This window comes from Pseudophryne corroboree, chromosome 2 (genome assembly GCF_028390025.1).
Source record: "Pseudophryne corroboree isolate aPseCor3 chromosome 2, aPseCor3.hap2, whole genome shotgun sequence".
Classification (NCBI taxonomy): Eukaryota; Metazoa; Chordata; class Amphibia; order Anura; family Myobatrachidae; genus Pseudophryne; species Pseudophryne corroboree.
The window spans coordinates 282220758-282245923 of record NC_086445.1 but is presented as its reverse complement, the minus strand read 5'-3'; the positions used below and the strand labels follow the sequence as shown (position 1 = coordinate 282245923).

General features: G+C 46.6%; 1 protein-coding gene across 7 annotated transcripts in view; it reads left to right on the top strand.

Annotated features, from left to right (window-relative positions):
* The window catches only part of DGKH (diacylglycerol kinase eta), a 642901-nt gene that overhangs the window by 354243 nt on the left and 263492 nt on the right, over nt 1-25166 (top strand). For all 7 annotated transcript variants that reach the window (XM_063952870.1, XM_063952869.1, XM_063952867.1 and 4 more), the window contains one exon: nt 11447-11579. In XM_063952870.1, the coding sequence (XP_063808940.1) occupies nt 11447-11579 (133 nt within the window). The remainder of the gene's footprint in view (nt 1-11446; nt 11580-25166) is intronic.

The window sequence follows — 25166 nt, the reverse complement described above, 5'->3', positions numbered from 1 at the left end:
GGGGCATTACCATTAAGGGCATTACTGATGGGGTGCACTGCTAATGAGGGCATTGTAAAGGGGACACTTCATAAGGGGCACCACTCTTGGGGACATAAGGGGCACTACTATTGCGGGTATTGCATAAGGGGCACTACTATTGCGGGTATTGCATAAGGGGCACTACTACTGTGGGCATAGTATAAGGGGTGCTACTGCTGTGGGCATTACTGTATGGGCTGACAAAGAAGCTGAGCTCCTGGTCCGCCCTCCGTCGCTCCGCCCCTACCATCGCCGCCGCACTGGGAGCCCTGGTTCCAGACTCCTAGCTGCAGCGGATCTGGGACCAGGCTGGCTTTATAATCCCTGCCGCCGCATCGCGCTCCTGTGACTGCGGCGCTACTAGTTCAAATCTGTCGCTGATTGGCTGCCGGTCCGCAGCAGTTTTGAAATATTAGCACCGTGGTCACAGGAGCTCGATGCGGCGGCAGGGATAATAAAGCCAGCCTGGTTCCCGATCCACTGCAGCCGCCCTCAGCCTCCTCTGCCGCCCCGCCCTCGGACCTCTGCATGCCCACAGCCTCCTCCTCCGCACTTTCTCCGAGGCCCACAGCCTTCTCCACTCCACGCCTACCACAGCCTACTCATCCACCGCACCGCAGACCACCGCCGCTGCTAAACAGGTAATCTTACCCTGCTGCCTTTCTCTCTCTCTAGTGCCTACTGTATGCCCCTGCTGTCACTCTCCATGTCCCTGCTGTCACTCTCCATGTCCCTGCTGTCACTCTCCATGTCCCTGCTGTCACTTTGCATGTCCCTGCTGTCACTCTCCCTGTCACTCTGTCACTCTATAATGTGAATTTCGGCTCATTCTGTATGCTATAATGTTAATGGCGGCTCATACCGTGTGCTATAATGTGAATTTCGGCGCATACCGTGTGCTATAATGTGAATTTCGGCTCATACCGTGTGCTGTAATGTGAATTTCGGCTCATACCGTGTGCTATAATGTGAATTTCGGCATATACTGTGTGGTGTAATGTGAATTTGGCTCATACTGTGTGGTGTAATGTGAATCTCGGCTCATACTGTGTGGTATAATGTGAATTTCGGCTCATACTGTGTGCTATAATGTAAAAGGGGTGCTGTTATTGTGGTGTATAAGGGGTATATGGTGTGGTAAACTACACTGAAGGGCACACCCCCTTTTGCGTGGCCATGCCCCCTTTTCAGGAGCGCGCACACCATCGACGCGCACATAATTACAACCTTCACTTTTCCATACCCCCATATCAAAATTTACACTTGGGTGCTACTACTGTGGGCATTATTACTATTGTGTGACCACGCCCCTTTCTTTTTGAGACCACACCGCTTTTTGCAGCGCGCGCCTACGGCGCGCGCAATACCTTTATTACATGGGCGCCGTGGGGAGGGGGGTGAGTTCCACCACCTCTCTAGGACCACTTTAAGCACTGCATATAGGAGTCAATACACCATTCAGGTCTGTCTGTTACATCAATTCTCCTCTATTGTTCCATCAGGAATATACAAGCTTTACATTATCTCTTCAAACAAATGCTCGCAGTATCTCCATGTGATAATATCACTCTTATGACTCCATTTGTTTATGGTTTTACATGTTACGAACTCTTAGGGTACATCATGTCATTTTCTATGTCTGTCGACTTCGGCCGCTTTCGTGCCGTATAAGACCCACATCTAAAACATATAAAGAACATACATACTATTACAAACTTGTGTGAATGTGTGCTCACACCAGCATACTTCTTGCATCCAGTAACTACCTGATCAGCCAAACTCCCCGGCGTTCGTTCCACCGTCCTGCGCATGTCCATGCTCACAGCGGGAGGACAGGCATTAAGTCCCGTCAGTCCAGTCACATGGTACGCTTAAGCCACTCCTATCACTTGGCCGCATCCACCGTGTATTGCGTCATATCAAGACGTCAATGCGGTTCACATGCGTTCCACTTCATTCTCCCTTTATGTTACCTACAGCATATAGCGCAGTATAATCTAGTCCCTACTCTTTCCTAACCTTCAAGAGAGGCCCCAATTTAAAACAGTTATTAATGAAACCGACAAAAAATTTTGATAAAAAACCCACAAAAACCTGGTTGAATTAGAACTATTTTGGCTGCTACCGTTGTACAGGATGTACAACGTGTAGCGGTATGATGTCCGGTAAGACATTTTCTCATCCACATACAGGGGCACAAATTGAGATTAAATACCGACTCACATGTACCTCTAAATATGTGATTTACATATTAATTTGCCCATGTAGTTTAGTTTATGTTGGGAAGACCTCAAGAAACTTTAGAGAAAGAATGGCTAATCATAGGAGATCAATTAGGGAAGCAATTAGTGAGGGCAAAAGTGATAAACCAGTGGCTCGACATTTTTTGCAGAGATCACATCCTGTAGCATCTTTACGGTGTATGTTAATAGACCATGAGCCACCATTAGAACGAGGTGGCAATAGGGATCAGAATTTATTAAGGAGAGAAGCCAGATGGATATATGACTTAGATACGATAGCCCCAAGGTGGATGAATGAAAACATTAATTTCAAATGCTTCCTGGGATGTTAAGGATGAGGATTATGGAGTATGTAGAAATATATTATTGCTGCTATAGAGGATATAAGGATTTGCACCATTCAATAATGTTGGAATTGTTGGTTTTTAATCATTTTTATATATAGTAGGGAATATGGGATTTGGTATTTGAAGTGTTTTTAATTTAAATGTTGGTGTTTATTGTAGCTTGTAATTGCATGGATGTGTGACCACCAGCGTGGTTAAATAAACAAAGAGAGTAGGGACTAGATTATACTGCGCTATATGCTGTAGGTAACATAGAGGGAGAATGAAGTGGAACGCATGTGAACCGCATTGACGTCTTGATATGACGCAATACATGGTGGACGCGGCCAAGTGATAGGAGTGGCTTAAGCATACCATGTGACTGGACTGACGGGACTTAATGCCCGTCCTCCCGCTGTGAGCATGGACATTCGCAGGACGGTGCAACGCACGCCGGGGAGTTCGGCTGATCAGGTAGTTACTGGATGTAAGAAGTACTCTGGTGTGAGCACACATTCATACAAGTTTGTAATAGTATGTATGTTCTTTATATGTTTTAGATGTGGGTCTTATACGGCATGAAAGCGGCCGAAGTCGACAGACATAGAAAATGACATGATGTACCCTAAGAGTTCGTAACATGTAAAACCATAAACAAATGGAGTCATAAGAGTGATATTATCACGTGGAGATACTGCGAGCATTTGTTTGAAGAGATAATGTAAAGCTCGTATATTCCTGATGGAACAATAGAGGAGAATTGATGTAACAGACAGACCTGAATGGTGTATTGACTCCTATATGGACATGTTTATGAAGATGATGAATTGATACAACTGTACCTGCAGATTGAATTGAATAAAATAACTGTGTGTTCTGGAACTGAAAAAGTAGTGAGTGCACTTGCTTTGGGAGATATTGTTAGTCCCTGTGAGGGATAATTAAGGACGCACCCTACATGTTGAAAAGGAGAGTGCATCTATGCAACGGAGGATATATATATGTGTGTGTGTGTATGTGTGTATATATATATATATATATATATATATACACACATTCAAAACCATGATTACTAATACTAATACAGAGTTGGCTACCAGACAGGAAAGGCAGACCCTTAATCTGTAGAAGATTTCTTGGTTAAAGCTGCTGACCACAGACAGGCTCCTCAGGCCCCTCTGGTGGTCTCTCATTAACGCACACTCCCACAGGTGCTTCAGTCTGACACTGACATGGCAGAGCTGGATGAGGGAGAGTTAGACATGGAAGATGACAATTCTCTGACAGTGGGTTGAGGCCCTGATTTATGCTATTAGAGAAGTCCTCAACACACCGGATAAAGAGTCAGAACCAGAAGAAGAATTTTTTTTAACGTAAAACCAAAATCCTCTGCCACCTTCCCCATATCAAAGGAAACGTGGGTCAATCCTGACAAGAAATTCCAAACTCTTAAACGGTTACTAAATTCCTTTCCTTTTCCTCCTGAGGATAGGAAAGTATGGGAAAATCCACAGTCTGTGGATACTTCAGTGTCCAGGCTGTCACGTAAAATTGTACTGCCTGTACCTGGGGCTATCTCTCTCAGTGACCCAGCTGACCGCAAAATTGAGACTACTTTCAAATCTATTTATACTGCGGTAGTTGTAGCTCAAAGGCCCACTATAGCTAGCGGCTGGTTTTCCAGGGCCATGGTAAAATGGTCTGATAATATAATAAGGGGGTTTGACTCCCTGCCTCAGGAAGACATCTTTACACTACTGCATCATATCCAGGATGCTGCAAATTTTATTTATGTCTCATAAATGGCCGTACCACAGCTATGACGGTCTCTGCTTGCAGCGCTCTCTGGCTGCGAAACTGGTCAGCGGATGCTAATTACAAGAAAGGTGTGGAGAATCTTCCTTTTACAGGGGATGCCTTGTTTGGGGAAGAACTGAACAAGTGGAACTCTCAAGCGATGGCGGTTAAGTCTACATATCTGCCTTCGGCTGCACCTCCTGCTTGATGTCCCTACCCTGGGCCCTCTTTGCAGTCCTTTTCGTGTGGTCAGATTCAGAGGCAGAGCCAGAGGCGCCTCAAATGCTGCTTGAGGAACTCGTGGTAAGTACCGTAAACCAGTGGCTGCTGGATCTCTGGACCAGGCCTCCGGATCCTCGTCCACTGAGCCCTCCTCGTGACGGTTGGCCCCAGCAGCAGGGCGAATTTCAGCTAGGTGCTCGTCTTCAACACTTCGCCCTTGTGTGGGCACAGTCCTGCAGGGATACTTGGGTGAGGGACCTCATATCCCAGGGGTACCGTTTGGCATTTCAAGCACTACCTCCTCCCAGATTCTTCAAGTCAGGCTTACCAGCTTCACCCGTAGGAAGGGTTACCTTGCAAGACACCATTCAAAAACGACTACAAACTGTTGTCCCAGTTCCTCCTCCGTTACACAACAGGGGTTTTTACTCCATCCTTTTTGTTGTACCGAAACCAGACTGTTCGGTATGGGCCATTTTAAACCTAAAATCATTGAACCCGTATCTACATATGTGTTCAAATTCAAGATGGAGTCCCTGAGATCGGTGGTCCCCAGTCTGGAAGAAGAGTAGTTCCTAGTGTCCCTGGATGTTAAGGATGCTTACCTTCATATCCCCATATGGCCTACTCATCAGCCTTACCTCCGGTTCGCTATTCTGGACCACCACTTCCAGTTTCAGGCCTTACCCTTTGGTCTCTCCACAGCTCCAGGGGTATTCACAAATGTCATGCCGGAGATGATGCTGCAGTTGCGCAGGATGGGAGTCAACATACAGTGCTTTGCTAAAGTATTCACCCCCCTTTGCATTTTTCATGTTTTGTTGCCTCACAACCTGGAATTAAAATGGATTGTATGAAGGTTTACATCAGGGGTGTCCAACCTTTCACCTTCCCTGGGCCACATTAGAAGATGAAAATTTGGTTTGGGCCGCACATAAAATAAAATAACAGTAACGATACCTGATCATCCAAAAAAATCATAGAAAACATAGTTAACATATTAAACTTACTTGGAAATGAAGTTAGTGAGATGTTTGACATTGTTACTCAGCCACCAATGCATCCCCCCCCCCACACACACACACTGTAGTCCTCTTCCTCTCCTCCTCCTCTCCCTCCCCCCCTCCCTCCACACTGTGCTTCTTCAAGGGCCCACAAATTTCTCCCGCTGGGCTGAGCTCCGTGCTGCTGTCACGTGTGCCACTATGCAGTAGAGGAGGGCTACACTGTGACTGACAGTGGACCCCAAACCCCCCCCCCCCCCTCCCGGACACATTGTACTGCAGTGGCACCTGACTTCATCCTCATTACCCCCTCCCCCCGAACCAATCTGTACTATGGAGTTTAGATACCGCCAGCCTCATTTTACTGCTGCAGCGCTGGACATCAAGTCCATCCCTGCTCCCTAGAAACCCCCTGGACACTGTATTGCGGTGTGGCGCTGGACTTCAGACCAGACCCTCCCTTCCCCCGACACTGTACAGCGGTTCTGACCTCCTCTCCCCCCCCCCGGGACACTGTACAGCGGCGCGGGCCGCGGCCACGGACTTCAGATCCCGATTCCCCCCCCCGGACACTGTACAGCGGCGCGGCCACGGACTTCAGACACCACCCCCCTGGCTCACTTACGAGTTCTTGTAGAACCAATTTCTCCGCTGGGCTCCTCTACTCTCGTGCTGCTCAGTCACGTGTGCCGCTATGCAGCGGAGGAGGGCTACACTGTGACTGACAGCGGAGAGGGCGTGAGCTGGTGCTGGTCCCAGCGGCAGCAATCCAATCAGGATGTGCCGACAGCCTGCTGGGGCGGGCTCAGCTTCACATGTGGTGTCCGTACTCTGCAAAAAAAAATAATGGATGGGGCGGGTGAAGCGCGCTGGCGTCACCGTTGTGACGTGCCCCGGCCGCATTCCGGCCGCAAGCGCTGGCAGTGTAACTTCAAACTTTAGAATTTCTTAAAAAATAAAAAATTGCACTGGGCCGCATTACTAGCCGACCTGGGCCGCATGCGGCCCGCGGGCCGCAGGTTGGACAAGCCTGGTTTACATAATTTCATTCACAGAACATGGCTATGACTTTGAAGATTTTTTTTTTTTTATTGTGACGCAAACAACACATAGAACAAAATAACAGAAAACTTCAGTGTGCGTAACTATTCACCCGCAAAGTCAGTGCTTTGTAGAGCCACCTTTTGCGGCAATTACAGCTGCAAGTTGCTTTGGATAAGTCTCTATAAGCTTGCCACATCTTGCCACTGGGATTTTTGCCCATTCCTTAAGGCAAATCTGCACCAGCTTCTTCATGTTGGATGGTTTCCGCTTGTGAACAGCAATCTTCAAGTCTGACCACAGATTCTCACTAGGCCATTCCAACACATTTTTATGTCTCCCCTTAACCACTCGAGTGTTGCTTTAGCAGTATGCTTTGGGTCATTGTCCTGCTGGAAGGTGAACCTCCGTCCCAGTCTCAGATCACAGGCAGACTGAAAAAGGTTGTATTAAAAATATCCCTGTATTTAACACCATCCTGCTTTCCCTCGACTTGAAACAGTTTCCCAGTCCCTGCTGCTGAAAAACATCCCAACAGCATGATGCTGCCACCACCATGTTTCACTGTGGAGATAGTGTTCTTGGGGTGATGGTATGTGTTGGGTTTGCGCCAGACATAGCGTTTTTCTTGGTGGCCGAAAAGTTCAATTTTAGTCTCAGCTGACCATAGCAACTTCCTCCATACATTTCGGGAGTCGTCCACATGCCTTTTGGCAAACTCAAAGTGTGCCTTCTTATTTTTAACACTTGGCTTTTTTGTGGCCACTCCTCCATAAAGCCCAGCTCCATGGAGTGTACGGCTTATTGTGGTCACGTGCAGATACACCAGTCTCTGCTTTGGAATTCTTCAGCTCCTTCAGGGTTACCTTTGGTCTCTGTGCTGACTCTCTGATTAAGGCCCTCCTTGCCCGGTCTGTGAGTTTTGGTGGCCGGCCCTCTCTTGGCAGGTTTGTTGTGGTACCATGTTCTTTCCATTTGAAGATGATTGATTTGATGGTGCTCCAGAGCACCATCAAAGATTTTGTTATTTTTTATTTATATCCCAACCCTGACTTGTACTTCTCAACAACTTTGTCCCTGCCTTGTTTGGAGAGCTCCTTGGTCTTCATGGTGTGATGCCTCTTGGTTATTGGTGTTGCAGCCTCTGGGGCCTTTAAGAAAAGGTGTGTTTATACTGACAGATCATGTGACATTTAGATTGCACACAGGTGGACTTCATTTCACTAATTATGTGACTTCTGAAGGTAATTGGTTGCAGCATAACTTTTGAGGGGCTTCATGGCAAAGAGGGTGAATACATATGCACAGGCCAATTTAGAAAATTTTTATTTATAAAAATTATTCTGTATTTAAATTTTTCTCATTTCACTTCACCAACTTGACTATTTTATGCATATCCATCACATAAAATTCAGATTTAAAAAAAAAAGTAAATTACAGGTTGTAATGTAACAAAATAGGTAAAAAGCCAAGGGTGGTGAATAGTTTAGCAAGGCACTGTAGTCCCCTATTTGGACGATCTCCTGATAAAGACAGTGTCCAGGAAACGTCTGCTACACAGCATCGACTTGACTACTCGCCTGCTTGCTGACCATGGGTGGATCCTAAATCTCCAGAAGTCTCACCTGGAACCGTCAGAAAGAATTCAGTTCCTGGGAATTATACTGGACACGGTGTCTCAGAAGGTATTCCTTCCAATGGACAAGGCCTTGACTATCTAGGCCAGAGGTTCTCAAACTCTGTCCTCGGGGGCCCACACAGTGCATGTTTTGCAGGTAACCCAGCAGGTGCACAGGTGTATTAATTACTCACTGACACATTTTAAAAGGTCCACAGGTGGAGCTAATTATTTCACTTGCGATTCTGTGAGGAGACCTGCAAAACATGCACTGTGTGGGCCCCCGAGGACCGAGTTTGAGAACCTCTGATCTAGGCTATGGTCCACTCAGTGCTCAGACCCTGCAAGATCTCCGTTAATCTTTTGCCTTTGCTTACTGGGCAGGATGGTTGCCTCCTACAAGGCAATCTAGTATGGCAGATTTCATGCACGTCCGTTCCAACTGTATCTTCTGGACAAGTGGTCAGGGTCTCGCCTGCATATGCATCAGAGTATAGCTCTGTCCCTACAGGCACGGATCTCCCTGGTATGGTGGCTACAAGTATCTCACTTTGTGGAGGGTCGGAGTTTCAGTACCCAGTCTTGGACTCTACTGGCAACGGATGCAAGCCCCCGGGGGTTGGGGTGCTGTGACTCAGGGGGCCCAGGTCGAGGGGAAGTGGTCGAGTAAGGAATCTGCACTCCCAATAAATGTCCTGGAACTCAGGGCAATTTACAATGCTCTTCTATCTCCTTCGGAATCAAGCCATCTATGTGCAGTTGAACAACACCATGGCGGTGGCGTACATAAACCGACAGGGAGGAGCAAGAAGCAGGGCTGCAATGCGAGAGGTGTCAAGGATACTCCTCTGGGCAGAGGCAAACGCAAGGGCCATCTTAGCCATATTCATTCCAGGCGTGGACATTGGGAAGTGGACTTCCTCAGCAGGTACGACCTCCTTCCGGGGGAATGGGGCCTTCACCCTCAGGTGTTTCAACAGCTGGTTCACTGATGGGGCTGTCCGCAGATAGACATGATGGCTTCTCGTCTCAACAAGAAGCTCCTTTGTTACTGTTCCAGAACGATGGATCCATAGACTGCGGCAGTGGATGATCTGACTGCGCTGTAGACTTACCAGTTTGTATACCTGTTTCCTCCAATCCCTCTCATTCCCAGAGTTCTAAAAAGACTCAAAAGGTAAAGCGTTCAGGCAATTCTCATTGCTCCGGATTGGCCTTGAAGGGCCTGGTATGCAGACCTCCTGACTATGTCTCTGGACGCTTCTCAAGGACCTTCTTCAACAAGAACCGTTCGTCTATCCAGTCTTACTGTGGCTTCGTTTGATGGCTTGAAAGTTGAGAGGGAGATTTTAACCAGAAAAGGTCTCCCATCCAAGGTTATTTCCTTGATGGTCCAGGCCCGTAAGGTGGTAACGTCAAAACATTACCACCGTATCTGGAAGAAATATGTTTCGTGGTGTGAGGGCAGAAAATATTCTCCTGCGGAGTTTCAACTGAGCCATTTTCTACGCTTCCTGCAAGCAGGCGTGGATAAGGGCCTAAGGTTGGGCTCCATCAAAGTTCAGATTTCGGCTCTCTATTCTTCCAGAAACAACTAGCGGTACTGTCGGAAGTACAGACATTCCTGAAAGGTGTTCTTCACATTTAGCCACCTTTTGTTCCTCCCATGGCTCCGTGGGATCTCAATGTGGTCTTCACCTTTCTCTGGTCAGACTGGTTTGAACCCTTGCAAAGGGTGGACTTGAAATATCTAACTTGGAAGACCGTCATGTTGCTGGCTTTGGCCACTGCAAGACGTGTGTCAGAATTGGGGGCCTTATCCTGTAAGAGCCCGTATTTGATATTTCACGTGGATAGGGAGGAACTCGGGACTCGCCCACAATTTTTGCCGAAAGTGGTGTAGGCCTTTCGTGTACATCAGCCAATAGTGGTTCCAGTATTGGCTGACACATCAGTTGCTCCAAAGTCCCTGGACGTTGTGAGGGCTTTAAAAATGTATGTGAAGAGGACGGCTCGTCACAGGGAATCTGACTCTTTTTGTCCTTTTATGATGCTACCAAAATTGGTCGTCCTGCTTCTAAGCAGTCAATTGCTCATTGGCTGAGGTTGACCATTCAACAAGCCTATTCTTCGGCAGCATTTCCACTGCTGAATTCTATCCAGACCCACTCCACAAGGTCGGTGGGTTCTTCCTGGGTGGCTGCCCGGGGCGTCTCGGCCTTACAGTTGTGCCATGCAGCTACTTGGTCTGGTTCAAACATGTTCGTAAAGTTCTATAGGTTCGACACCTTGGCCAGAGGTGACCTTCAGATTGGTCAGGCAGTTTTTGCAGGGGTCTTTGCACTCTCCCACCCGTTCTGGGAGCTTTGGGACTTCCACATGGTACTAATGTCATCCCAGTATCCACTAGGACGTTAGAGAAAAATGGAATTTTAATACCTACCTTTAATTCCTTTTCTAGTAGTCTGTGGGGAATACTGGCAGCCCGCCTCAGTACTTCGTGTTCCTGCTTGCCTGGTTATAAGTGTTCTTGGTTGGGTCTGCTGTTGCTGTCCCTGTTCCATGTTTGGTTAGCGTTGCTATCCTTGTTATACAGTAGATAGCTTGGCTATCCTCTGCTCTTGTTAGCGCTGCTATCTTGTATTACTGTTGTGTGTTGGTTCGTTACCTCACCACTTTCCTTGTAATTCCTACTTTCATGGTATGTCCGTCTCCTCGGGCACAGTTTTCCTAGACTGAGTCTGGTGGAGGGGGATAGAGGGGAGGTGCCAGCACACACTGATTTCTTAAAGTGCCAGGCTCCAATGGACCCGATCTATACCCCATGCTACTTATGTCATCCCAGTATCCACTACGGACTATGAGAAAAGGTAGGTATTAAATTTCTATATATTTTTTTTTTATTGCGTTATATGGTATTTGTTTATTTTTCTTAACTCATTGATACGTATGTTTCTATGTATTTTTTGTTTCCTTTTTTCTGAAAATATTATGATATTAATTACACCTATATTGTAGTTTCATTTTTAGATACATTGATCCCACCACTGTGGTTTTCATCAAATGAGTGGGCTGTATGTTCTCCTTTTTTATGCTTTTAGCTCATGTAAATGCATGGAACTACTTTAGCTGTAGCTGTACTGCCAAATTTTGTCTCAACTTCTCCCTTGTTAGACCGCACAGTTTAATGTGGAACATTTCTCAGGAATGCATAACTGGTACGCCTGCTCCCATGCCCGACCTACCTTCTGCAATGTGTGCCGAGAAAGCCTTTCTGGGGTCACCTCCCATGGACTGTCTTGTGAAGGTATGTTCCCTCTTGATGCTTATTATAACTGGTAGCACACAAAACAAATTGAAGGTTTCATAGTCATTGTGGACAGCTTAATAATGGAGACAGTCATCTTATGGTCTCTTTGCACATCATAATACATTTAATATAGGCTAGTTTAGAATTCTTTGCTGCGGAAGGTTTTATTTGGCTTAATTGTTTAGTGTGAGACACTCTTGCCTGTCACAGATTTCCAACTAATATTAGTGACAGATGTAAAGAAACGGGTCTATGTATGCTTGTTATCATATAGTGTGGGTCTGGAGAAATATAATTTTGAAACCATTTTATAAGCGTTGATAACTACAGTAAAGTGAGAGTAAGTGTTGAGACAAAAGTCTAGGAATAATCTAAATTTGTGTGTAGAATGATATTTTTTTAATGGCATTTTATTCAGTGCAGTATTGGCTAGACAGCGATGGTCTTACCTGGAAACTTTGTGGCCTACACTACACTACTTGTTGGTCTATTACATGGACTCCTAGCTAGTGTGTCGGGTGGTCTTCTGTATGCCGACTGACGGGATCCCGGCGCACAGTATACCGGCGCCGGGATCCCGACAGCCGGCATACCGACACTTATTCTCCCTCGTGGGGGTCCACGACCCCCCTGGAGGGAGAATAAAATAGTGTGGCGAGCGCAGCGAGCCCGCAAGGGGCTCATTTGCGCTCGCCACACTGTCGGTAAGCCGGCGGTCGGGCTCCCGGCGCCGGTATGCTGGTCGCCAGGAGCCCGACCGCCGGCATATCGTAGTGAACCCAGTGTGTCAGTACATATTTGTTTGTTATAATAGTGGCAGGCTAAATGTGTAGCAAAAAAAGTAGGTTAAAAATTCTGTTTCAATTCAAATAATTACGATTAACATTTGCCATGAGCTTTAAATGAAGGTACTTTTTGCCATTCTTTTTATTTTTAAAAGTGGTTGTTTATAAGAATTAATGATGTGGCAGATATTTTGCATTAGCACAGTTAACAAAGTACTTATATTGGCTGCTCTGGGAGTTCTAGCATTATAAGCAGTTCCCTACTTCCATATTTAGTCTGCAGTTATATGGGGGGGGGGGGGGGGGGTTGTTTTTTGTATTTTTGTTTGTTTGTTTTTTACACCTTTGAAATTTTACTTGTAATGCCTATTTTCCCAAATCCTAACTGCAGACACATTGGGATTAAATAAATAGAAAAAAAAATATGTTATTGAATGTCGCATAATCTTAGGATGTTGAATTGAAACTTGTTTGTACTGTAACAATTAAATTGTTAGGTAAGCCTGTAATTTTTAATGGGAAAAACCCCATAACATCGGGGAAAATCAGATGTATACTATAATAGTTTTTGGTTATGACTATAATTTCCTTCTTCACGTGTGAATCTTCCAGTTACAGTGAAATTATGGAACTGTGAACTCTGGCTTAATTTTTTTTTTTTAATTAAACATTTTATTAGAAAGATCACAGTGAACAATAGGGACCAATACAATTAACATCTCATTGACCGAAATGAAAAAAACTAAAGGCCCGTATTCACGGGCAGATCTAATGAGAGCGGGTGAAGTGAGCGACCAGCTAGCACCAGCGATAGCGATGTGCGGGGCTGCGCATCGCTATCGCTGTGAGGGGTACACACGGAGGGATCGCTGCTTAAAATCTAAGCAATCTAGTCAGATTGCTTAGATTTTAAGCAGCGATCACTCTGTGAGTACCCCCCTTAGTAGACAGCACAGAGGTAGACCATAGAAGGAGGAAAAGAGAGTGAAAAGGAAAGAAAGAAGTGAAAAGAAGAAATGAAATGTAAGACTAAAGAAAACCCTGGGGTGGGTCTGAAGGCTAAAAATGGGGAATCAGTCAGCATGTATGGTTGGCTATTACAAGGCAAAATGGGATAGGATGTTTTGAGATGTCAACCACAGGCACCATATATTATCAGATGTTTTGTAGGAATGATTAATAATATTTGTCATATATTCTATGTGATAGATGTACCAGATGCAAGATAAAATTGAGGACTAGCTTCATTGTTAAGTATGAGTCTTCTCCAGGCCCTCTGGGTTCCACCCACAATTTAAATTTAGTATTAAGCATGTTATATGAAGCTCCAATGGGGCAGTGGATGAATGGGAATGATTAGACATTGTCTATAAAGTGTTTATGTACAGTAGGTATTATATAAATAAAGGTGGATAATAATGTCCTGAGTAAATCTGGTTTCCAACTTGGAGCTAATAAAGATAGATTGAACTGACTTATTTATGGCTATTCAGTCGGTGTAGGTTCTTGAGCGCAATCTTTTCTTACAGTAAAAAAGCATTATGTGGATATTTCTTGTGTGAATTTTCTTGTTGTCTGTCACATTATGTAATTTATCTTGATTTTCTACATTCTCAACATACACTCTATTGTTTGAATTATGTTACTTAAGGGTAATGTTCCTAATTTAAGATTAATTATAGATACTTTTTGGTAAACTCTAGGGAAAGTCCTGGGTGTGCAGCCACTTCCTGTTACACTGGTTTGTCACTACTTCCTTCTACCCCGGAGTGCACAGGGTTAGTTTTTAAATGCATTCACTTTTCTCTATCGTCCTAAGTGGATGCTGGGGTTCCTGAAAGGACCATGGGGAATAGCGGCTCCGCAGGAGACAGGGCACAAAAGTAAAGCTTTTACAGGTCAGGTGGTGTGTACTGGCTCCTCCCCCTATGACCCTCCTCCAGACTCCAGTTAGATTTTTGTGCCCGGCCGAGAAGGGTGCAATTCTAGGTGGCTCTCATAAAGAGCTGCTTAGAGAGTTTAGCTTAGGTTTTTTATTTTACAGTGATTCCTGCTGGCAACAGGATCACTGCAACGAGGGACAGAGGGGAGAAGAAGTGAACTCACCTGCGTGCAGGATGGATTGGCTTCTTGGCTACTGGACATGAAGCTCCAGAGGGACGATCACAGGTACAGCCTGGATGGTCACCGGAGCCACGCCGCCGGCCCCCTCACAGATGCTGAAGCAAGAAGAGGTCCAGAATCGGCGGCTGAAGACTCCTGCAGTCTTCTTAAGGTAGCGCACAGCACTGCAGCTGTGCGCCATTTTCCTCTCAGCACACTTCACACGGCAGTCACTGAGGGTGCAGGGCGCTGGGGGGGGGCGCCCTGGGAGGCAAATGTAAACCTTTAAAAAGGCTAAAAATACCTCACATATAGCCCCAGAGGCTATATGGAGATATTTACCCCTGCCTAAATGTACTAAATAGCGGGAGACGAGCCCGCCGGAAAAGGGGCGGGGCCTATCTCCTCAGCACACGGCGCCATTTTCTGTCACAGCTCCGCTGGTCAGGAAGGCTCCCAGGTCTCTCCCCTGCACTGCACTACAGAAACAGGGTATAACAGAGAGGGGGGGCAAAATAAATGGCAATATATTAATATAAAAGCAGCTATAAGGGAGCACTTAATCATAAGGCTATCCCTGTCATATATAGCGCTTTTTGGTGTGTGCTGGCAGACTCTCCCTCTGTCTCCCCAAAGGGCTAGTGGGTCCTGTCTTCGTATAGAGCATTCCCTGTGTGTCTGCTGTGTGTCGGTACGTGTGTGTCGACATGTATGAGGACGTTATTGGTGTGGAGGCGGAGCAATTGCCAAATATGAGGATGTCACCTTCTAGGGGGTCGACACCAGAATGGATGCCTTATTTGTGGAATTACGGGATAGCGTCAACTCGCTTAAGCAGTCGTTTGCCGACATGAGGCGGCCGGACACTCACTTAGTGCCTGTCCAGGCGCCTCAAACACCGTCGGGGGCTGTAAAACGCCCCTTGCATCAGTCGGTCGACACAGACCCAGACACAGGCACTGATTCCGGTAGTGAAGGTGACGAATCAACCGTATTTTCCAAAAGGGCCACACGTTATATGATTTTGGCAATAAAGGAGATGTTACATTTAGCTGATACTACAGGTACCACTAAACAGGGTATTATGTGGGGTGTGAAAAAACTACCAGTAGTTTTTACCGAATCAGAAGAATTAAATGACGTGTGTGATGAAGCGTGGGGTGCCCCGATAAAAAACTGCTAATTTCAAAGAAGTTATTGGCTTTATACCCTTTCCCGCCAGAGGTTAGGGAGCGCTGGGAAACACCTCCTAGGGTGGACAAAGCGCTAACACGCTTATCAAAACAAGTGGCGTTACCCTCTCCTGAGACGGCCGCACTTAAAGATCCATCAGATAGGAGGATGGAAAATATCCAAAAAGGTATATACACACATGCAGGTGTTATACTACGACCAGCTATTGCGACTGCCTGGATGTGCAGTGCTGGGGTAGTTTGGTCAGAGTCCCTGATCGAAAATATTGATACCCTGGACAGGGACAATATTTTACTGTCGTTAGAACAAATAAAGGATGCATTTCTTTATATGCGTGATGCACAGAGAGATATCTGCACACTGGCATCACGGGTAAGTGCTATGTCCATTTCGGCCAGAAGAGCTTTATGGACACGACAGTGGACAGGCGATGCGTAGAGGAGTTATTTGGGGTCGGTCTATCGGATTTGGTGGCCACGGCTACGGCCGGGAAATCCACCTTTCTACCTCAAGTCACTCCCCAACAGAAAAAGGCACCGACCTTTCAACCGCAGCCTTTTCGTTCCTTTAAAAATAAGAGAGCAAAGGGCTATTCATATCTGCCACGAGGCAGAGGACGAGGGAAGAGACCGCAACAGGCAGCTCCTTCCCAGGAACAGAAGCCCTCCCCGGCTTCTACAAAAGCCTCAGCATGACGCTGGGGCTTCGCAAGCGGACTCGGGGGCGGTAGGCGGTCGTCTCAAGAATTACAGCGCGCAGTGGGCTCACTCGCAGGTAAATCCCTGGATCCTGCAGATAATATCTCAGGGGTACAGGTTGAAATTAGAGACAGAGCCACCTCGCCGTTTCCTGAAGTCTGCTTTACCAACGTCCCCCTCAGAAAGGGAGACGGTTTTGGAAGCCATTCACAAGCTGTATTCTCAGCAGGTGATAGTCAAGGTACCTCTTCTACAACAAGGGAAGGGGTATTATTCCACTCTTTTTGTGGTACCGAAGCCGGATGGCTCGGTAAGGCCTATTCTAAATCTGAAGTCCTTGAACCTGTACATAAAGAAGTTCAAGTTCAAGATGGAGTCACTCAGAGCAGTGATAAGCGAACCTGGAAGAAGGGGACTTTATGGTATCCTTGGACATCAAGGATGCGTATCTCCACGTTCCAATTACCCCTCACACCAGGGGTACCTCAGGTTCGTTGTACAAAACTGTCACTATCAGTTTCAGACGCTGCCGTTTGGTTTGTCCACGGCACCTCGGGTCTTTACAAAGGTAATGGCCGAGATAATATTTCTTCTTCGAAGAAAAGGCGTATTAATTATCCCATACTTGGACGATCTCCTAATAAGGGCAAGGTCCAGAGAACAGCTAGAGATGGGTTTAGCACTATCTCAAGAGGTGCTAAAGCAGCACGGATGGATTCTGAATATTCCAAAATCCCAATTAATGCCGACAACTCGTCTGCTGTTCCTGGGGATGATTCTGGACACAGTTCAGAAAAGGTTTTTCTTCCCGAAGAAAAAGCCAAGGAGTTATCTGACCTGGTCAGGAACCTCCTAAAACCAGGAAAGGTGTCTGTACATCAATGCACAAGAGTCCTGGGAAAAAATGGTAGCTTCTTACGAAGCAATCCCTTTCGGCAGATTCCATGCAAAGGGATCTGTTGGACAAATGGTCAGGGTCGCATCTTCAGATGCACCTGCGGATAACCCTGTCGCCGAGGACAAGGGTATCCTTTCTGTGGTGGTTGCAGGAGGCTCATCTGTTGGAGGGCCGCAGATTCGGCATGCAGGATTGGATCCTGGTGACCACGGGTGCCAGCCAGAGAGGCTGGGGAGCAGTCACACAGGGAAGAAATTTCCAGGGAGTGTGGTCGAGCCTGAAAAAGTCTCTTCACATAAGCATTCTGGAACTAAGAGCAATCTACAATGCTCTAAGCCAGGCGGAACCTCTGCTTCAAGGAAGACCGGTGTTGATCCAGTCGGACAACATCACGGCAGTCGCCCATGTAAACAGACAGGGCGGCACAAGAAGCAGGAGGGCAATGGCAGAAGCTGCCAGGATCCTTCGCTGGGCGGAGAATCACGTGATAGCACTGTCAGCAGTATTCATCCCGGGCGTGGACAACTGGGAAGCAGACTTCCTCAGCAGACACGACCTTCACCCGGGAGAGTGGAGACTTCATCCAGAAGTTTTCCACATGCTATTAAACCGTTGGGTAAAACCAATGGTGGACATGATGGCGTCTCGCCTCAACAAAACACTGGACAGGTATTGCGCCAGGTCAAGAGATCCGCAGGCAATAGCTGTGGACGCGCTGGTAACACCTTGGGTGTACCAGTCGGTATATGTGTTTCCTCCTCTGCCTCTCATACCAAAGGTATTGAGGATTATACGGCAAAATGGAGTAAGACTAGTGGCTCCGGATTGGCCAAGAAGGACTTGGTACCCGGAACTTCAAGAGATGGTCACGGACGATCCGTGGCCTCTACTTCTGAGAAGGGACCTGCTTCAGCAGGGTACTTGTCTTTTTCAAGACTTACCGCGGCTGCGTTTGACGGCATGGCGTTTGAATGCCAGATCCTAAAAGGAAAAGGCATTCCAGAAGAAGTCATTCCTACCTTGATCAAGGCAAGGAAGGAAGTCACCGCGAAGCTTTATCGCCGTATTTGGCGAAAATATGTTGCGTGGTGCGAGCAGCGGAGTGCTCCGATGGTGGAATTTCAACTGGGTCGTTTTCCTACATTTCCTGCAATCAGGATTGTCTATGGGTCTCAAATTGGGATCTATTAAGGTTCAAATTTCGGCCCTATCAATATTCTTCCAAAAAGAATTGGCCTCAGTCCCTGAGGTCCAGATTTTTATCACAGGAGTACTGCATATACAGCCTCCTGTGGTGCCTAAGGTGGCACCGTGGGATCTAAATGTAGTTTTAGATTTCCTCAAATCAAATTGGTTTGAACCACTAAAGAAGGTGGATTTGAAATATCTCACATGGAAAGTGACTATGTTACTGGCCCTGGCTTCGGCCGGGAGAGTATCTGAACTGGCGGCTTTGTTTTATAAAAGCCCTTATTTAATTTTCCATTCGACATAGGGCAGAGCTGCGGACGCGTCCGCATTTTCTCCCTAAGGTGGTATCAGCGTTTCACCTGAACCAGCATATTGTAGTGCCTGCGGTTACAGACGACTTGAAGGACTCCAAGTTGTTGGACGTTGTCAGAGCCTTAAAAATATACATTTAAAGGACGGCTGGAGTCAGAAAATCTGACTCGCTGTTTATACTGTATGCACCCAACAAGTTGGGTGCACCTGCTTCTAAGCAGTCGATTGCTCATTGGATTTGTAACAAAATTCAACTTGTACATTCTGTGGCAGGCCTGCCACAGCCTAAATCTGTTAAGGCCCATTCCGCAAGGAAGGTGGGCTCATCTTGGGCGGCTGCCCGAGGGGTCTCGGCATTACTACTCTGCCGAGCAGCTACGTGGTCAGGGGAGAACACGTTTGTAAATTTTTACAAATTTGATACCCTGGCAAAGGAGGACCTGGAGTTCATCATTCGGTGCTGCAGAGTCATCCGCACTCTCCCGCCCGTTTGGGAGCTTTGGTATAATCCCCATGGTCCTTTCAGGAACCCCAGCATCCACTTAGGACGATAGAGAAAATAAGAATTTACTTACCGATAATTCTATTTCTCGGAGTCCGTAGTGGATGCTGGGCGCCCATCCCAAGTGCGGATTATCTGCAATACTTGTACATAGTTATTGTTAACTAATTCGGGTTATTGTTTAGGAAGCCATCTTTCAGAGGCTCCTCTGTTATCATACTGTTAACTGGGTTTAGATCACAAGTTGTACGGTGTGATTGGTGTGGCTGGTATGAGTCTTACCCGGGATTCAAAATCCTCCCTTATTGTGTACGCTCGTCCGGGCACAGTACCTAACTGGAGTCTGGAGGAGGGTCATAGGGGGAGGAGCCAGTACACACCACCTGACCTGTAAAAGCTTTACTTTTGTGCCCTGTCTCCTGCGGAGCCGCTATTCCCCATGGTCCTTTCAGGAACCCCAGCATCCACTACGGACTCCGAGAAATAGAATTATCGGTAAGTAAATTCTTATTTTTACTTGGTTTTTCCCCTGCGGGCGGGCACAAGAGAGTGGATTGTGTTTCTTCTGCACTTGTCATGGTGATCAATGATTTTTGTGGTTAGGTCTGTTCCAAATGTGGATTTTCCATTCCCCTTGTAGTAAAGGTGTACAACTAAAACAACTAAATGGCAGGCAAACATACTGTAAGCTCTGCCTTCAAAAGTGTTTCTTTACAGCTGTCATTTTACTACTTAACAATATTCTTTATCCTAAATCTAAAACACGTCAGTAATTTCAACATAAATGATAAGCGTCTGTGTTTAGTCTTTTCCCTACAAATGAGCAATTGTTTGAAATAGAATATAACAGGGGGCTGCTTGAGGGAGCCTGTTTATGTGGTGATACTGAGTCATTGAGGCAGCCACTATCTATATGCAGCCAATTATAGACTGTACCCGCTCCAGCAGATAGAGGCTTAGTAATTGCTTGTCACTCATTCTTCCTGATTTATGTGCAGTGTATTAGCCAGTGTTGTATTTACTTTCACTAGTAAGCAGTTTTCTTCTTTCTGCAAATAGTTGTTGTAAAATAACCATATTTTTATATATATGGTTATATTACCTAGATTTTTTTGGTATGCATTTCAAAATGGTATATAAAAATGTCTTATGTTAGCATTCTCTTTCCTTTTTTTTTTTCGTGCTGTTATTCAAACTTTAAGGGGTGTATTCAACTGTAGTCTGAACTGCCGTCTTGTCGGAAAGACTGCAGTTTCCGACTTTTTTAGGTTGGAAACTGTCCCGACCTATTCAATCCCCCTGCCGTTTTTCTGACAAGCCGGCAATTCCAACTTGTCAGAAAACACGTGGATCAGCAGAATAGCCGCGGATCCACGTGTTTTGTCGGAAACAAGGCCAAATCCGACAGGATTGAATATACCCCTAAGTGGGGTATTAATCCAAGCTTGGAGAGAGATACAATTGTGAGAGACAAATCAGTAGAGATCTACAATTCTTTTATATAGAAAATATAACAAATGTATAATTGATACCACATTGTTTCACATGGTTGATGGGAGAGCATACAGACGTTTTAAGGGAGGCACTCAATATCCCGGCTGTCGGGATCCCGGCGATCTGCTTACCAGCGCCAGGATACCAACAACTATTCTCCCTCTCTTGTGGTGTCCACGAAACCCCTGGAGGGAGAATAAATAGCGTGGTGCGCTCTTTTGCGTTCGTCCTGCTGCCGGCATGCCGGTATGCTGGACGCCGGGATCCTGAGCGCCGGTATAATGTAGTACAGCCCCATTTTAAAATGTTGCCTGCAGTAACAAGTGTATTGTATTCTATCACGTTGTATTTATATTGCACTGATTCACACAAACTCATTGAGCGATGTTCAGTTGTTATATCATGCCTGATCTCCCATCTAAAGTGATGGGAGATTGTAGGGCGATATTAATTTGATCTTCGTTATCGCGCATATCATGCCTATGGCAGTTGGGCTTAGACGCGTAACGCGGCAAAACTCATCTAAGCTAATGGCCACAATTGCGAAAAGTGCCATTTGGGCGTTGCCTAAACAGGTCACTTTTCACGCATTTCAGCTCGCCACCCCTGGGAGATACGTGCTGAAATTCATAAGCTGTCAGCCTTCACACCTGACCGAGGCTACAATTTAATTGCTCCATTTGGGCGCCATCTAGTGGCTGCCGGCGGTTTAAGAATTGACTCCCATTGTTAGAAGTAACTGCTACCAAGAGACAGGCCACTGACTGTCTCTCATGATTAGTATGTGCATGAATGCAAAACATACTGTATGGTAGAATTCCACCTGATCTCTCACGGAGTAATGCTGGGTACACACTAATCGGTCTGTCTTACTATATCATTCTGACATGGATTGGAACCATATATTGTGCAGATCGTATAGTGTGCACACCCAGAGGTCGTTCATTGCATTGACCCATCTGCTGTGTTGCACAGCAGATGGGACGATGCAGTGAATGATGCCATGCTGCTAAATGGAGCATAGATTGGTACATTGCACCATCGTTCATTGCATTGTACGTCACTGGGTACACACATTTAGTGTGTGCCCAGCATTACACAGCGATGCAGTCACACCTTGTGCTATGTTTCGTTTTGGTAATCTGATGCTCTTTAAAGCACCTTTTTTATTTTGGGATTGTCTCCAGAGGTTACAAATATGTCCTAATACTACTTTGCTGCAGTCATGTCAAACAGCTCCTCTTCACACGCTAGGTCGCGTGAGAATCTTCTAGTGTCTGGTGTATTTTATGCTTCTTTTTTGCCGAAAATGTCTTATTTGCACCACAGTGCAACTATGACGCACGACGAGACTGTGTGTAATGACTGTGATTAATTTGTAACACTTGTATCTTGTGTGCGACTGAGTCCCAGAATCTGTACACGAAGTGCTAGTGTAACAGCCTCAGCTTTTTTCCAGTACGAGTTATGTTGTGCTCCGTATACAAACTCGGTCAATCCAATATACAAGTGTTATATATATCAAATTAATAAGCACAGTCTCCTTGTGCATCCTAGTACATTGAGTTGCGAATCAAATTCATTTTTGGCAACAAAAAACAAACAAAAATGTCCAACGTTAGCAGAGTTGCATGGGACAGCTGACTCATGCCAGGCATCTCACCCTGCATGGCACATTGAGGCTGGATGCATGAGGACACATCTGTAGTTCTTGGATCATCCTTGGTCAAATAGGTCATCCCTGATGCTGAAGGACTTGGCACTATGGATGAACTTGCTACCATTCTATGCTACTTTACAAAAAAATAACCTTTTAAGCTATATATATATATATATATATATATATATTTCTCTGATGTCCTAGTGGATGCTGGGAACTTCGTAAGGACCATGGGGAATAGACGGGCTCCGCAGGAGACTGGGCACTCTAAGAAAGAATTAGGACTACTGGTGTGCACTGGCTCCTCCCTCTATGCCCCTCCTCCAGACCTCAGTTAGAATCTGTGCCCGGCTCGAGCTGGTTGCACACTAGGGGCTCTCCTGAGCTCTTAGTAAAGAAAGTATTTATTAGGTTTTTTATTTTCAGTGAGATCTGCTGGCAACAGACTCACTGCTACGAGGGACTTAGGGGAGAGAAGCGAACCTACCTGCTTGCAGCTAGCTTGGGCTTCTAGGCTACTGGACACCATTAGCTGCAGAGGGATCGAACACAGGCCCAGCCTCGGTCGTCCGGTCCCGGAGCCGCGCCGCCGTCCCCCTTGCAGAGCCAGAAGCAAGAAGAACGTCCTGGAAATCGGCGGCTGAAGACTCCGGTCTTCATTAAGGTAGCGCACAGCACTGCAGCTGTGCGCCATTGCTCCCCATGCACACCACATACTCCGGTCACTGATGGGTGCTGGGGGGGGGGGCGGGGGGCGCCCTGGGCTGCAATTAGATTACCTTAAAAATGGCAAAAAACACATAATATAGTCCAATAAACTATATATGTGTAAAAATCCCCTGCCATTATATTAATATAAAGAGCGGGAGAAGCCCGCCGATAAAGGGGCGGGGCTATCTCCCTCAGCACACTGGGGCCATTTCCTCTTCACAGCTCCGCTGGAAGGACGCTCCCCAGGCTCTCCCCTGCAGTTTCCAGGCTCAATAGAGTAAAAAAGAGAGGGGGGGCACTAAATTTAGGCGCAATACTGTGTATTATAGCTGCTATAGGGAAAATCACTTTGTGTAGTGTAAATCCCTGTTTATATAGCGCTGTGGTGTGTGCTGGCATACTCTCTCTCTGTCTCCCCAAAGGACTTTGTGGGGTCCTGTCCTCAGTCAGAGCATTCCCTGTGTGTGTGCGGTGTGTCGGTACGGCTGTGTCGACATGTTTGGTGAGGAGGCTTATGTGGAGGCGGAGCAGGTGCCGATAAATGTGATGTCACCCCCTGCGGGGTCGACACCAGAGTGGATGGATATGTGGAAGGTATTAACCGACAGTGTCAACTCCTTACATAACAGGCTGGATGACGTAACAGCCGTGGGACAGCCGGCTTCTCAGCCCGTGCCTGCCCAGGCGTCTCAAAGGCCATCAGGGGCTCAAAAACGCCCGCTACCTCAGATGGCAGACACAGATGTCGACACGGAGTCTGACTCCAGTGTCGACGACGACGAGACTAATGTACATTCCACTAGGGCTATCCGTTGCATGATTACGGCAATGAAAAATGTGTTGCACATTTCTGACATTAACCCAAGTACCACTAAAAAGGGTATTATGTTTGGGGAGAAAAAGCAACCAGTGGTTTTTCCCCCTTCAGATGAGTTAAATGAAGTGTGTGAAGAAGCGTGGGCTTCCCCTGATAAAAAAACTAGTGATTTCTAAAAAGTTACTAATGGCGTACCCTTTCCCGCCAGAGGACAGGGTACGTTGGGAGACATCCCCGAGGGTGGATAAAGCGCTCACACGCTTGTCAAGAAAGGAGGCACTACCGTCTCAGGATACGGCCGCCTTAAAAGAGCCTGCGGATAGAAAGCAGGAGGCTCTCCTGAAGTCTGTATATACACACTCAGGTACTATACTGAGACCGGCTATTGCTTCAGCATGGATGTGCAGTGCTGCAGCAGCGTGGTCTGATTCCCTATCTGATAATATTGATTCCCTTGACAGGGACACTATATTGCTAACCATAGAGCATATTAAAGACGTAGTCTTATACATGAGAGATGCACAGAGGGATATTTGCCGGCTGGCATCTAGAATAAATGCAATGTCCATTTCTGCCAGGAGAATATTATGGACTCGGCAGTGGACAGGTGATGCGGATTCTAAAAGGCACATGGAGGTTTTGCCTTACAAGGGTGAGGAATTGTTTGGGGATGGTCTCTCGGACCTCGTTTCCACAGCGACAGCTGGGAAGTCGACATTTTTACCCCAGGTTCCCTCACAGCCAAAGAAAGCACCGTATTATCAGGTACAGTCCTTTCGGCCCCAGAAAGGCAAGCGGGTTAAAGGCGCGTCCTTTCTGCCCAGAGGCAGGGGTAGAGGGAAAAAGCTGCACCATACAGCCAGTTCCCAAGAACAGAAATCCTCCCCTGCTTCCACTAAATCCACCGCATGACGCTGGGGCTCCACTGGTGGAGCCAGGTGCTGTGGGGGCCCGTCTCCGGAACTTCAGCGACCGGTGGGTTCGCTCACAGGTGGATCCCTGGGTTCTTCAAGTGGTATCTCAGGGATACAAGCTGGAATTCGAGATGTCTCCCCCTCGCCGTTACCTCAAATCAGCCTTGCCAGCTACTCCCCCGGACAGGGAGGTAGTGCTGGCGGCAATTCACAAGCTGTTCCTCCAGCAGGTGATAATAAAAGTTCCCCTCCTTCAACAGCGACGGGGTTACTATTCCACAATGTTTGTGGTACCGAAACCAGAC